Genomic DNA, 14,343 nt, shown 5'->3' on the forward strand with positions numbered 1-14,343 from the left:
ACGGGTCCAAATGGTTCTTTGAGTGTTTAAGGTTGCAGACCCCTGCACTAAGAGAATGTATGTAAGGCTTTTTGGTTTCCTGCCTTTCTGAGAAGAGAGCAAGAAAGGTTTTCATGTCACTAACACAAGGCTGGAGGAAGTTTAATTCTGGGTGTGACTCTTGACTTGGGGTTCAATTTAGCCCCAAAGGTGGTTGACTGGATCAGTTAACTCTTTTTGGAGAGTGGCATACACTTGAAAATGAAAGTAAGGATGACTAACATAGGACAGCATCAATATGCAGATGGTCCTTGACTTACAACCATTTGTTTAGTGACTGTTTGAAGTTATAACGGCACTGGAAAAAAAAAGACTTATGACACTTTTTCACACTGAATGACTGCAAAATCAATAGGAAAAATCAGGTGACTGGGGGGATGCTGTAACAATCATAAGTGTGAAAAACGGTTATCAGTCACTTTTTTCAGTGACATTGTAAGTTTAAATGGTCACTAAATGAACGGTTGTAAATTGAGGACTAACAAACAACAATTGGCCGGGATTTGTGCAAGCCACCCAAGCAGATCTCATTACAAACAATTTCTCTGTTTCATTTTATCTTCTGCACAGAGTCTCCGGACTGGTGGCGATGAAATTCTTACTTTGATTTTCTAGAGAGCCATCTCACGTTTCCCTATTTGTGTATTTACTGAATTAATTGACCTCTAGTTCAGCATTTTTTTTTTTTAAAAAATATGGCACTAAATACTTCTGGCGACCGACCAACTTTTTCTCATTTCCGCCGGGGTCAATAATATAGCTAACGACCCAAGATAATTTGCTTTTATTGTTTCTGCATCTTGTTTTCTTCTGCTCCGTTCTGGCTTGGCTTGCCTGCTAATTGTATTGACTGTCTCCGGGGAATTGATCTCGTGCAGATGGTGCCCGGAAGAGAGGAAGAAGAAACGGGAAAAATGAATTTTCTCTTGTTACGAATCCTTGAAGTCATTGTGCGGTGTGAATACACACAAAAACCCCTGTGTTTTACGAGAACGGAGGTTTCTCTAACCTACTCACTAAGCTGTTATTTTGTGCGGGGTTATTGCAGAGCTTTGAAATATGACTAAAATCTCAACCGTCTGAATGTTTGTGTCATGTCTGTACAATTTTCTTTTAATGAATTCACAGTAGATGGAGAAGACACTAAGGGTGGCAGAGGTTTTCTCGGGTTCAAATTGACGAAGAGGGTCAGAGAAGATACTTATTTTATTATTTATATATATATGTGTGTGTGTGTGTGTATACCGCCTTTATTATTTTTTACAAATAACGTGACGAACGTATCTAATATTTCTATTTTTGGGGAGTTTTTAAGTGGTTTTAAGTTGCAAAAGTTGGGAAGAAAACCAGCACTGTGGTTTGTAAAGTGGGCGTAGCAGTTTCTTGCAGCCAAGATGAACTATGGTTTATTCAACTATCTAGGGTTAAGACATGGCTAGAGCAGGCCATCATCTGGCCAAGATAGCCCTGAGTCACAATAGAGGCTGAGCCCGGCCCCACAATGCACCGCGCTCCCATTCAATCGTCCTCAGCCCGCCATCCACTCCCGAAGATCTGATTGGTTTACAGCGGGAGCGCGCGAGGAGGGAGGAGAAGAGGCAGCGCGGGAGGGGCGGACCCACCGAGCCAACTTCTCAGTTGGCGAGGGGAGCCAGCCAATCTTCGACGGCCGCCCCGCCTCACTTTTCCTCCCATTGGTTTTCAGATCTACCTGGGCCCGGCTACGGACCGGGCTTTATGATTGGCTGCTTGATTCCAAGGGAAGGACAGGCCGCGGGGGTGTGGTAGTATTCGAGGATTGGTTGGAGGCCTCACCTGGCGAAGTTCCCGATTGGCCGAGCGGGCCACACTGGCACGCCCATTGGCCGCCCCGCCCCGTGTGTGCCGGCCGATTGGCTGTGGCCGCCCGGCCCGGTATCCGGGTAAGATGGCCGCAGTCGGAGAGTGCTCGGTCCCCGTTCCGTGGAATTCGGTGTCTCTCACTCACGTCGAGTACCCGGCAGGTAAAAAGCGCTCTTTCTATTTCGCGCGGGGCCTTTTAACTTCAGCCAGGCCTGAGGGGACGTGAGGCGGGAACTGCTAAATAGTGAGCCATTGATGAACGGTGGACGGGTGCGCATGCGTATTGGGGCGGCGACGCTGCTGCTAGCAGATAGGGAGCCGCTGGCTGCCGTAGTGCGCATGCGCGGTACCTCCTGGGCTTCGCCTTGATAGTACACAGCCTGGAAATTGGGGCGGGGGTGCCTTTCTTCCTCCCCCCCCTTCTCCTCCGTTGCAACTGCTTCCCGGGTTTTTTGCAAGCTTCCCTCTCCTCCTGTCTCTCAGTTGTGGGGGGTGGGCTTCCTTGGGCCAGGGCTGTGCCCCCCCATCCCACCCCAGGAGTGCAAAACACCCAGTTTTGCACACTTTGCAATTCATGGTGCCAAGGGGTTGCATGGAGCCTGGTGCCCCAGCCAGGGATTGGCACGGTGGAGACCCCCCACCCCCACCCCCTCCTCCCTTTTGTCCTGGAAACAGCTTTGCAAGTTCCCAAGCAAGGAGCGGCTGGCTTCTTTGCACTGCGACCCTTCATTTTAAACATGTTCGGTTTGAATTAGTTTTAAATAAGGAATGGCTCCTTGGTGCTCTCCGAGCTTGCTTGCTTGCTTCTTCAATCCTGAGCTACAAATATTCTTGACTGGTAAATAATGGCTTCGGTGCTGTTTTTGGATTTCGATTGGGAGCCGCCCAGAGTTGGTTATTAGACGGACAGCTATATGAACATTTTAAATTTTTTAAACAAGCGTATCTCTCCCTTTCCTCCAGGACTCAAAAGTTGGGTTCCCCTATTAACCTTCCTCCAACTTTTGTTTCCATACCAACAACAACCCTGTGAAGTAACTTGGACCAAAAGAGCAGGGGTTTACCCACCCACCCTGGCCAAAAAATTGCCAGCCAGGGCTCAAGGCTGAGGATGGATTTGCAATCCGAGGCTTTGCTGTCCTGGCCAAGCATCTTGACTATAATTCCCCAAACCCCTTTACTGTGTAATTGATGATGATCTGTTTCCGAGTTTCCTAAAACCCAGCGACTTTGCTCACCTAACGTGCTTTGCCCCGGACAGTAAATTCTGAGCTGTCATGTCAGCCTACAAAGTGCTAAGAAATGGATATTAAGTGCTAAGGAAGGTCAGATTTCTCAACCCAACCCAACCCAAGTAACCAAACTGGCAAAGCTTGAAAATTACCCTGGTTTTGTCGCGTGTTTATTTAAGCCTGTTAAAGTGCAGATAGTAGAAACGACGCCAAATCCATTTGAATCCTTTTTTTTCAAGACTCTCTGTAGAGTTTAGCTCAAGAGAATCGACACAACACCCTGGACCACAAAGTACTGTAGCCTACTCAGCTTTCACTTCCATGTACCATTAGAATAGAATAGCATTTTTTATTGGCCAAGTGTGATTGGACACATAAGGAATTTGTCTTTGATGCATAAGCTCTCAGTGTACATAAAAAGAAAAAAGAAAATACATTTGTCGAGAATCATAAAATACAACACTGAATGATAGTCAAAGGGTACAAATAAACAATCAAATCATATTAGGAAACAGTCAATATATATCTTAAGGATACCAGCAACAAGGTTACAGTCATACGGTCATAAGAGGGAGGAGATGGGTGGTGGGAACGATGAGAAGATTAATAGTAGTGAAGACTTAATGAATAGTTTGACAGTGTTGAGGGAATTATTTGTTTAGCAGAGGGATGGCGTTTGGGAAAAAAACTGTCCTTGTGTCCAGTTGTTCTGGTGTGCAGTGCTCTATAGCCTCGTTTTGAGGGTAGGAGTTGAAACAATTTATGTCCAGGATGTGAGGGATCTGCAGATATTTTCCCAGCTCTCTTTTTGCCTCGTGCAGTATACCCCAAAGATGTTTTTAATTAATATCCCAAAGATGTTTTTCAAAAAGGCAACTGGATTTTCTTGATTTTTTTCCCTTGAAAACATTTCATTCCTTGGATGAGAGGCAAATTTTTTCAAGGAAAAAAAACAAAAAAATCCAATTGCGTTTTGGAAAAACACCTTTGGGACAGCCATGACCTGGATGATTGAGAATCTCCATAGATACTTGGAATCAAATCACTTGAGTGAACTGAGTAAATCAAGGTTCAGTTCACTGATAAAGTTATCAGTGTAAGCCAGGAGCTTCTTTCATGAATAGGTGGGAATTGACTTCTAAACTGTTGCCCAACCTGGCATATTTTACATAGATGGGATTAGTATTGGCATTCCTCTCATTGTACCCGCACACTCTCTTTCTGTTTGGAATTCCTGACGGTTTTAATGCCTTTCATTAATCTGTATTCGGTGTTGCAATGTTGGATTCAGGTTTGCTTCCGTTATCAGCTTCAGGCTTTATCTTATCAGTAGCAGAGCAAAGTCTGAAATCGGACCTGGGGTGCAGGGGGAGGGGGGTTTACAACACAGCCAGCCTTCTAAGTCTTGTCCCTCCCCCCCCCAATTTATCTTTAAGCTTTATTTGAGAGGAGGTCAGATTTTGAGCAAAGCGGCAGAAGGAGAGGTAGGGGGAACTCACATCTCCTGTGACCTGCTTTATATAACTGAAGTTTTGTTCCCTCAAGTAAATTAAACATATGTGTGTGTAGGTGTATGTACGTTGTATATGTATATGTATGTATGTATGTTGTTGTTAGTGGTCCTTTCTTGTCTGTAGCAAGAAAGGACGTTAAATGGAGCAAAGCTCATTTAACAGCTGCCTCGCTTAGCAGCAGAAACTTTGGGCTCAATTGTGGTTGTAAATTAAGGACTGCTTATAATCTGAGGCATAAACAGATCAGGTCGAACTGATCTGTTTTTGCATCTCGCCACCTGGGGCTACCACAACAGGAATCGCCTCTGAGGCAGCGCAGAGTGCATTTATTTCCCTCGGCCAGCTTCCCAAGTCACCCCCTCGAGTCGGGGAAGAAGGTTTTTGGTAACAGGGTGTGGTATTTCCGAGCAGGGCCCACGTTTTGGCATCCTTCGGCTTTTTTTTTTCCTTTCTAGGCACTTAGTCCTGCGGACGATAGGCAGATTGTAGCAATAAAGCACATTTATTATTTATCTCCTCTGATATTTAGCTGCCTCCTCTCCTGTTTCCTGAATGATGCTGGGTTACTTAATGCCTGCAAGCTGCATAGAGTCACTGGTTCTGTGTGTGTGTTTGCGTTGGTCTCAAGTAACATTAGTTGCTCTCCTCCTTTTGAGCTGGAGGTAGAGATGGAGTTTTGAAGTGCCTCCCAGGTAGGACCCAGTGGTTCCACAGACCTTGTTAGTTGCGAAGTCGTGTCCAACCCATCGCGACCCCATGGACCACGTTCCTCCAGGCCTCCCTGTCCTCTACCATCCTCTGAAGTCCATTGAAACTCACGCCGACTGCTTCAGGGACTCCACCCAGCCACCTCCTTCTCTGCCGTCCCCTTCTTCTTCTTTTGCCCTCCATCGTTCCCAGCATTGGGCTCTTCTCCAGAGAGTCTTTCCTTCTCTTTAGGTGGCCAAAATATTTGAGTTTCATCTTCAGGATCTGGCCTTCTCAAGAGCAGTCAGGGTTGATCTCCTCTAGGACTGACTGGTTGGATAGCCTTGCAGTCCAAGGGACTCGCAGGAATCTTCTCCAGCACCAGAGTTCAAAGGCCTCCATTCTTTGGCGCTCAGCCTTCTTTATGGTCCAACTTTCACAGCCATCCATTGCAACTGGGAAAACCGTAGCCTTGACTATACACACTTTTGTGGGCAGGGTGATGTCTCTGCTTTTTAGTATAGACCCTGTCTAGCTTAGCAAATTTGTTCCTGGTGCTCTCTGAGCTTGGTTGTTTTTGTGTAGACGTTTCATTACCCAACCAGGTAACTTCATCAGTGCTAGAAGAGAGTGGATTTGTGGAGAGGAGGAGGAGTATTGGTGCTGTCTGAGCCTGGCCATTTTCTTGCAGACATTTAATTACCCAACTAGGTTACATCATCATCCTTGGGATGCGGGCAAAACGGTGCCCCTCCAATCCACAGAAAACAACCTCTCTCCATGGAACCCAGTGTCCCATAGTTTGGGGGCCACTGATGTAGGTTACCTTTCAGGGTGCCTTAGCTGGATGCTCCACTGAGTAGATGGAAACGCACTCATTCCTCAGGCCAGCTGTTGCAAGCAGTTTTGTTTCGAGGGTGAAAACAGACAAGTTAGACCGTCTGTTCCTGCTCATCTGCTGAAAGCTCGCTTGCCAGATTGACGAGTGGCTGGCTATTCAGGAGCACTTCATGACTTTGGCATGGAACAAATATATATATATCTCCAATTCTTAAGTTCTACTTTCTCCTTTTGCTAGTTTGCTGCAAAGGCTCCCTGCAGCGGCCGGATAAATTCAGCTGCCAACTTAAAGGGAGCCTCCCTGTGACTGATTTACTCCTAAGGGCTGCATCGTAATTAATTTTCTAGAATTAAAAGCTAAGTGGACTGTAGTTCACCAGGAAGGCTGGGCCGAAGGCTTCGTAAATCACTCCAAAGCATTCTTTATTTCATCCCATTTTTCCGAAGTCCAGTTTGCGATAGGTAAATACTCTGCAATCCATAGTATAAAGCCACGAATCTTTATTTAATTTTAATTAAATAAAGCCACAAATTTATTTAATTTTAATTGATTAACATTTATTTTAATTTTAAAGGAAGGGACAAAAAGTGTTTTCTTGTTGCAAAAAAGGTTGTTTAGTGACCGTACAAAGTTACAGTGGCCCTGGGAAAAGTGACTTGTGACCACTTCTCACACCTATGGCCGTTTCGGCATCCCCAGAGCCACATGATCAAAATTCAGGACTCATATTTATGACTCAGTGTCCCGGGGAAGTCACGTGATCCTATTTTGCGACCTTCCTGACAAGCAAACGGGGAAACCAGATTCACTTAACAAGCATGGCAGGGAAATGGGGCCAAACTCACTTAGCAAATGTCTCACTTAACGACAGAAGCTTGGGGCTTAAACGGTCCAACGTCTCTTGTTCAGCGCTGTTGTAGCTTGGAAAAGTCCTTAAACGGATGGGTTGCAAGTTGAGGATTGCCTGTACTGCCACTAGAACTGGCCATCTGAAAAGACTTTCTCACGGCTGAAGCATCTGCCACAACAAGCTGCCATCCGAGAGGAAACGGTGGCCGGGTGGCCAGGAGAAGGATGTGGTTTGGTTTCCATTCATTTGACGCGCTTCATGTATTAAGGAAAAGCTGCTGTGGCAAACCTCACTTTTTAATCTGGTTTTAGGCGGAAGCTGCGTTTTGTCTCTCTTTTAAATCTTCCATTGCATAAAGGAAAGTTGCTATTATTAACATGTTTTTTTTTATCTGTGCATCGGTTTGAGTGACACAGTTGAAGCAAAAGTGGTCTTCAAAACTTGGTACCTAATCGGAGGAGGGATGGGTGGGAATCTTAAACTCTTGCCTTCCTATTGGGTTTTTTCCACAGAGAATGTGAGCACAGGTAGTTCTCGATTTACAACTATTCGTTTAGAGACCGCTTAACGTTAACAGCGGTGCTGAAAAATGCAACTTATGTCATTTAGCAGCAGAAATTCAGTGTGGAAGAGGGAGGGGGGGTTTGTGGAGAGGAGGGCTGTGGGGCCCTTGTTTTCTTGCAGTACATTTCATGACCCATCATCTGTGCTGGAAGATAGCACTGGTTAGAAGTTAGCTCCCTTGTAGCACTGAGGATGTTACCTAGTTGGGTCATGAAACGTCTCCAAGGAAACCACCAAGGTTAGAAAGTGCCAAGGACTTCACACTCCTCCTCCTCCTCAACCCTACTCTCTTCTAGCACTGATGAGGTTGCCTAGTTGGGTAGTGAGACGTCTGCAAGAAAACCACCAAGCCCAGAGAGCACCAAGGACCCCACAGTTCAACCCTGAGCTACAAATATTATCTTCTATAGATCCACGAGTCTCGGAAAAGTTTTGCAGCTCAGCAGCCCCTTCCAGAGGGATGCAAATTCTTTCCCCCACACGTTGATCTCTCTTGTCTCCCTCCTAGGTGACTTCACCGGCCGTCTCCTCGCCTACCTTAGCCTGAGTCCCATCTTCATCATCGTGGGCTTCGTCACCCTCATCGTCTTCAAGAGAGAGCTACACACGGTAAGGCGCCTTGGCCGGGTTTTTTCTCAAGATCTAGAGCACAATTCCCCAAAGTCCCAGGAAGCAACAAGCCTATTAAGAGGGGTGGATATGATTATATACACAACAGCAACAGTCACAGTTGCCGCTTCCTTAGTTGCTGCTGGCCTTCGTCCACATTGCGTTCTTCCAAAGAACTGAGAACTGTTATAATCTGCAGGTAGTCCTTGCTTTACGACCATAATTGAGCCCAAAATTTCTGTTTCTCAGCGAGACAGCTGTTAAATGAAATTTGCCTCGTTTTACGACCTTTCTTGCCACGGTTGTTAAGGAAATCTGGCTTCCCCATTGACTTGGCTTGTCCAATGGTTGCAAAAGGGGACACTGGGACGGTCGTAAATGTGAGTCAGTTGCCAAGCGTCTAAATTTTGATCCCGTGACCATGGGGATGCTTGCAAAGGTCGTAAGTGTGAAAAACCGTCATAAGTCACTTTTTTCAGTGCCGTTGTGACTTCGAATTGTCACTAAATGAACCATTGTAAGTCAAGAGCCTTGGTGGTACATGGGTTTAAGGCACCCTGTTATTAAGCTTATTAAGACCAGCTGCCTGCAATTACTGCAGGGTTCGAATCTCGCCAAGGCTCAAGGTTGACTCAGCCTTCCATCCTTTCTAAGGTAGGTAAATTGAGGACCCAGTTTGTGGGGGCAATAAGCTGACTTTGTATAAATGTACAAAAGGATGAAGGCTATTGCTGAGCACATTGTAAGCCGCCCTGAGTCTTCGGAGAAGGGCGGCATATAAATCAAATTAAAAAAAAAAAAGGACTACCTGTAGTCGTGCAATCTTCACACACACGCCGATCCCAACCTTCAGTAGAATCTCATTTCTATTTATGGACTGAATTCGGCCAATCAACGATGCATTTGAATGACAAGGGCTCTCTTGCATACGGTTACTCTGGTTTTAAACCTCTCTTCTCTTTTGCAGATCTCTTTCCTAGGTGGGCTATGTTTCAACGAAGGTGTAAATTGGTTAATCAAGAACATTGTCCAGGAACAGAGGCCTTGCCCAGGTAAGAGTACCAATCACACACTCATACAAAAAATGCAATAATAATAATAATAATAATGCTGAGACTCTGGAAAGAGTGCAGAGAAGAGCAGCCAAGACGATTAGGGGGATAGAACATGTGAAAAACGATTGCAGGAACTGGGTATGTCTAGTTTAATGAAAGGAAGGACTAGAGGAGACATGATGGCATCTTCCAATATTTGAGGGGCTGCCCCAAAGAAGAGGGAGTCAATTTATTCTCCAAGGCACCTGAAGGCAATGGGTGGAAATTAATCAAGGAGAGAGACAACCTGGAATTAAGGAGGAATTTCCTGACAGGGAGAACAATTAATCAGTGGAACAAATTGCCTCCAGAAGTTGTGGGTGCTCCATCACTGGAGGTTTTTAAAGAAGAGATTGGACAACCATTTGTCCAAAGGATCTCCTGCTTGAGCAGGGGGTTGGATTAGAAGACCTCCAAGGTCCCTTCCAGCCCTAAGAGTCTATACAATATGGTGTCTGCTAGAAGCCACAACGATGTCAAACTGAGAGCAGATGTGGTGGGACATCACACAAAGTCTGTACTGTTTGCTAACCTCCGTGTTTTCTTTCGGTCTCCGCAGAAGCCCATCCGTCTGTCTACTCGAAGTATGCGATGCCTTCCAGCCATTCCCAATTTATATGGTTTTTCTCTGTGTATTCGTTCCTCTTCCTTTATTTAAGGTGAGTAGAGCTTGGTCAATCCCGGGAGTGGAAAGATTTTTTTAGAGTAGAGTAGAGTAGAATAGAATAAGGAATAGAATAGAACAGAACAGAACAAGACGCATTAGGGCTTATTTTCTGGTTAGGTCTTATTTTGGGGGAAATACGGTACTAAATGCATCCATCTGGCTGACAATCTTAACTGGGGCTTATTTTTTGGGAGTAGGGCTTACATTACGAGCATCCTGAAAAATCATGCTAGGACTTATTTTCCGGTTGGGTCTTATTTTGGGGGAAACAGGGTAGTCCTCGACTGACAATCAGTTCGTTTAGTGATCTGCAGACTTTAACTCCCAGAATTCCCCAGCCAGTTTTGGGTTTCCACTTCTCAGAAGTAAGATGTTGGTTTCCTGATCGAGAGGCTTGTTTAATCTCTCCTAGGATGCACCAAACCAACAATGCCAGGTTCCTGGACTTGCTGTGGAGACACGTGTTGTCCGTCTGCCTTTTAACCTTGGCCTGTCTAGTCTCATACAGCAGGTATGTTGTGTGTGTTGTGATGCTGCTTTCCTGTCCCCAGGTGGCTGTGACTCACAGTCTATCACAACCTTGAAAACTTTTTAAAGATGTGTGGACTTCAACTCCCAGAATTCCCCCCCAGACAGCAATGAAGGCCACACAATCTTAAAGTTGCTGAGGTTCGAAAAGCTGCTCTTTATAGCGAGTTTAGGGGGGGAAAGGACTAGGAACATTGGCGAAAACTTGCATCTTTTCAGAGATAAAAGAGCTAAATGGCACCCTCGCTTGCTTCCTTCTCGATAACCTTTTTATTTTTCTCGGTAGGGTTTACTTACTGTATCACACCTGGAGCCAAGTTGTCTACGGAGGTTTTGTAGGAAGCTTCATGGCTGCCCTTTGGTTTCTCTTCACGCAGGAAATCCTAACGCCGTTGTTCCCGAGGATAGCTGCATGGTAAGTCTACCTTTCCCTGCTCTCTAGTCCTTCTAAACTTAAAAAAAAAAAGAAGCTGTCTCTTTGTAGATAGTGGGGATGTGCAAAGTGCTTTGACTCAGGAATGGGGCATTCCAGAGAGTGGTGGAATATTCCAGAACATTTTTGTTCTGCCTGGATCATGCCAAACCACCTCCTGGATCATGTCATTCCCACTTTGGCATTTTCCAGAGGGAATCCTTCAAAGGGGAGGCAATTTGAAGGTGGTATTATCAGAAATCTGGCCCCAAAGCAGATCTGTTTTGTCTGGAATACCGTATGTCTGGAATTTGCTGAAATCAGAGGATTTATTTTCAGAAAGTACCCATACAGGTAGTTCTTGACTTAACAACCATTCATTTAGTGACCCATGTTACAGTGGCACTAGAAAAAAAAAAAGGCAATTTAGGATCATTTTTCACACTGTTGCAGCGTCCCCCATAGTTGTGCGATCAGGATTTGGGCACTCGGCAACCGCTGTGTATTTATGACAGTTGTGGCCTCCCGGGCTCATGGGAAAAACATCTGTAACTTTCCCACCTGGCTTCCGACAAGCAAAGTCAGTTGCAAAATAGAGCAATTCCTTGAATGTGATTTTGATGTGACGTTTTCTTTCGAGCTCTCGAATGAGAAGGCTTGCTGACACAACTTTTGTGTTTGTCACAATAAAGCTGTCGTATGTTCAAGCATGAATCCCAGCCCTAGTGCTGATTCAGCGGAAGAAGTTAAAAAGAATTGGTTGTATTTTGGCTAACTTTACTTCCCTGTTTTTCTACCTTCCTTCCTTCCCCGTCCTACCTTTCCTTTCCTTTTTAAAGGCCCTTATCCGAGTTTTTCCTAATCCGAGACACCAGCCTCATCCCCAACATCTTATGGTTCGAATACGCGGTCAGCAGAGCAGAAGCCAGGTAAGCCACTGTTCTCCCTGCGAGGTAGTCACGGTCGGCTTTTCACGGATAGAAACTTTCACCTCTGACCCTCGTCCCCTTTCCTCTCTTCGAAGGAACCGACAGCGTAAACTGGGCACCAAGCTACAATGAGCGCCAAAGTCTCCGGTATCGGACTATGCAGTTCTGTATCCCGGCAGGCTGGAACGGAGACACCTGCCCAGATCTTTTTTGAGGACGTAGCAAGGCGGCTTTTATGAGACGGATCGACGTGATCGGGCAGGGACCAACCACCGAAGACCCCAGAGGCCTTTTCCAACGCGCTGGATCAATCCTGCTGCATGCCGAGTCCACCCACGAAGCAGAAAACCATTTATATATCGCAGGCGCACAGCGTTAAGCCCGGATGCTACCCCGGGATGCACCGGGAAGCAATTTTTTGGGGGGGGGGAAGGGGGCACAAGCACCGCTAAATTGGATGGGGAGAGGGGAGAAGGCGAGGCAGGTCGTTGGCATAGTCCATCCACTTCAGCCAAGCTTGCATTCAGGCACCGGTCGGTCAGTCGGACGGTCGGTTGTACCTGTGAATATTTTAAGTTGGGGCCGGGAGGGACCACGTACGCCTTGGGGGGACACGCCCGATATAGCTCTGTGACTTTTCTATTGAATTTCTTTTTTTTTTTTAAACAAAAGAACAGAAAAGGAAAAAAAGCAATTTGCAGCATGCAATCCACGCACTATTTATATAATCATGGGTTGTTCAGTTAGGCGAAGGGGAACGGCAGGGACCGTGTTGAGCCTGCTTTTCGGGGGGTGGGGGGCGGGGGGGAAACGGCCAGCTCACTGCCACTGAAAGAGAGTCGGCAAAATTAATCAAGGTTAGAGAGCGGGGGGGATTCTGCATTTTGTTTAAGCCAGGGTTGTCCAACCTTGATGACTTTTTAAGACTTGTGGACTTCAACTCCCAGAATTCTCCAGCCGGCTTGGCTTTGCCGGCTGGGGAATTCTGGCAGTTGAAGTCCACAAGTCTTAAAAAGTCGCCAAAGTTGGATCTCTTGGCTTAAGCAGTCTGCAGGTTGCTTTGAATACAAGTGCTTTTCCTACACTCTTTACTAAAGTTACCCGACAACCTTAATTAAAGGATTTGCATGTGCTGATCAATACAGCAGCAAAAAAATTATCCACCATGCTTTTTTTTTTTTTTTTAAATCACATCCTGGTACTGAGATTATGTAACCAAATTTGTGGCTCTTTCTGAGTGCCAAGGGGATGGATTCCCCCCCCCCCCCATGATTGGAACTCCTTTCCTTCCCTTTCTTTCCACGCCCCGATCCAGAGTTCATCCCAAAATCAGCTTTGCTGGTTTTTAAGGAAGGCCCACAAATGGAAACCTCCCCGCGTTCGGTGGCGAGCGATGGGGCTTGTAGTTCAAGGGAATTAGAAGGCAGGGGGGGGGGCTCGTTTATAAAGGATTCCCTCTGCCACCCCTTCAAAACTTTTAAATAATAAACGTGTTTTTATGGTCGCGTTCCGTCTGGAAAAGTCTGCTTCCTCCCGCTAACGAGAGACGATGGACACGTTTACAAGCCTTGATTGGGGAGATCACGTCGTGGGCTGTTCCAAACCAGGAGGGGCATCTCAGCCACGTTAACCACAAATGGCCAGAGTTGATGAAGAGTTAGGCTCCCCTTGAGGTGGCTGCATCTGAGATGCAAACTTTTTTTTTTTTTAATTTGATTTATATGCCGCCCTTCTCCGGAGACTCAGGGCGGCTTACAATGCGTTAAGAATTTAGAATAGAATAACAGTTGGAAGGGACCTTGGAAGTCTTCTAGTCCAACCTCTTGCTCAGGGAGGAAACCCTTTACCATTTCAGACAAATAATTGTCCAATCTCTTCTTTAAAACTCCCAGTTTTGAAGCATTCACAACTTCTGGTGGCAAGAAGTTCCACTGATTAATTATTGTCACTGTCAGGAAATTTCTCCTTAGTTCTAGGTAGCTTCTCTCCTTGATGAACTTCCATCCATTTTCAGAAATGTTTGTTTTGTTTCATTTAGTACAAATGACTTTTTTTAACAAGAGAAGACATGAACAGTACAGCCACTCCTCGACTTGCAAAAGTCCATTTAGTGACTGTTCAAAGTTACGACGACACTGAAAAAAAAGTGCCATTGTAAGTGACATACAACAATTTTTCAGTTACAGCCATTGCAGCATTCCCACAATCGTGATCAAAATTCAGATGCTTGGCCCCTGGTTCATACTTACGACCGTTGCTATGTCCCAGGGTCATGTGAGTCTCCTTTTGCGACCGTCTGACAAGCAAAGTTAAAGGGGAAGCCAGATTCACTTAACTGGGTTACTAATTTATCGATTCGCTTGTTTATCGTGATTCGCTTAACAACTGTGGCAAGAAGGGTCGTAAAATGGGGCAAAACTCACTTAGCAAATGGCTCACTGAACAACAGAAATTTGAGGCTCAATTATGGTCATAAGTCGAGGACTGCCTGTACATTCATTCAGGAAGGAAAATTCTGAACGGCATTCTTTTCCC

At 45.6% G+C, this 14,343-nt stretch overlaps 1 protein-coding gene across 1 annotated transcript; it reads left to right on the top strand.

Moving 5' to 3' along the window:
- The first annotated feature begins 1,964 nt into the window (after positions 1–1,964).
- Positions 1,965–12,205, top strand: DOLPP1 (dolichyldiphosphatase 1). The gene is made up of 8 exons (XM_070955722.1): positions 1,965–2,042; positions 8,078–8,178; positions 9,146–9,230; positions 9,832–9,931; positions 10,352–10,450; positions 10,754–10,882; positions 11,719–11,808; positions 11,904–12,205. The coding sequence occupies exons 1-8, from the start codon at positions 1,967–1,969 to the stop codon at positions 11,938–11,940; spliced, it is 717 nt and encodes a 238-aa protein (XP_070811823.1). The 5' UTR covers positions 1,965–1,966; the 3' UTR covers positions 11,941–12,205.
- The last annotated feature ends 2,138 nt before the right edge of the window (positions 12,206–14,343 follow it).

Source organism: Pituophis catenifer, unplaced genomic scaffold (assembly GCF_029215685.1).
Source record: "Pituophis catenifer annectens isolate HBS135680 unplaced genomic scaffold, rPitCat1.0.hap2 SCAF_17, whole genome shotgun sequence".
Classification (NCBI taxonomy): Eukaryota; Metazoa; Chordata; class Lepidosauria; order Squamata; family Colubridae; genus Pituophis; species Pituophis catenifer.

Excerpts from the sequence above, each read along its gene's own strand:
- DOLPP1 (XM_070955722.1), top strand. The coding sequence starts at position 1,967 with ATGGCCGCAGTCGGAGAGTGCTCGGTCCCCGTTCCGTGGAATTCGGTG. Across the intron at positions 9,932-10,351 it reads TTCCTCTTCCTTTATTTAAG|GATGCACCAAACCAACAATG; the intron begins GTGAGTAGAGCT and ends AATCTCTCCTAG. Across the intron at positions 10,883-11,718 it reads TTCCCGAGGATAGCTGCATG|GCCCTTATCCGAGTTTTTCC; the intron begins GTAAGTCTACCT and ends TCCTTTTTAAAG.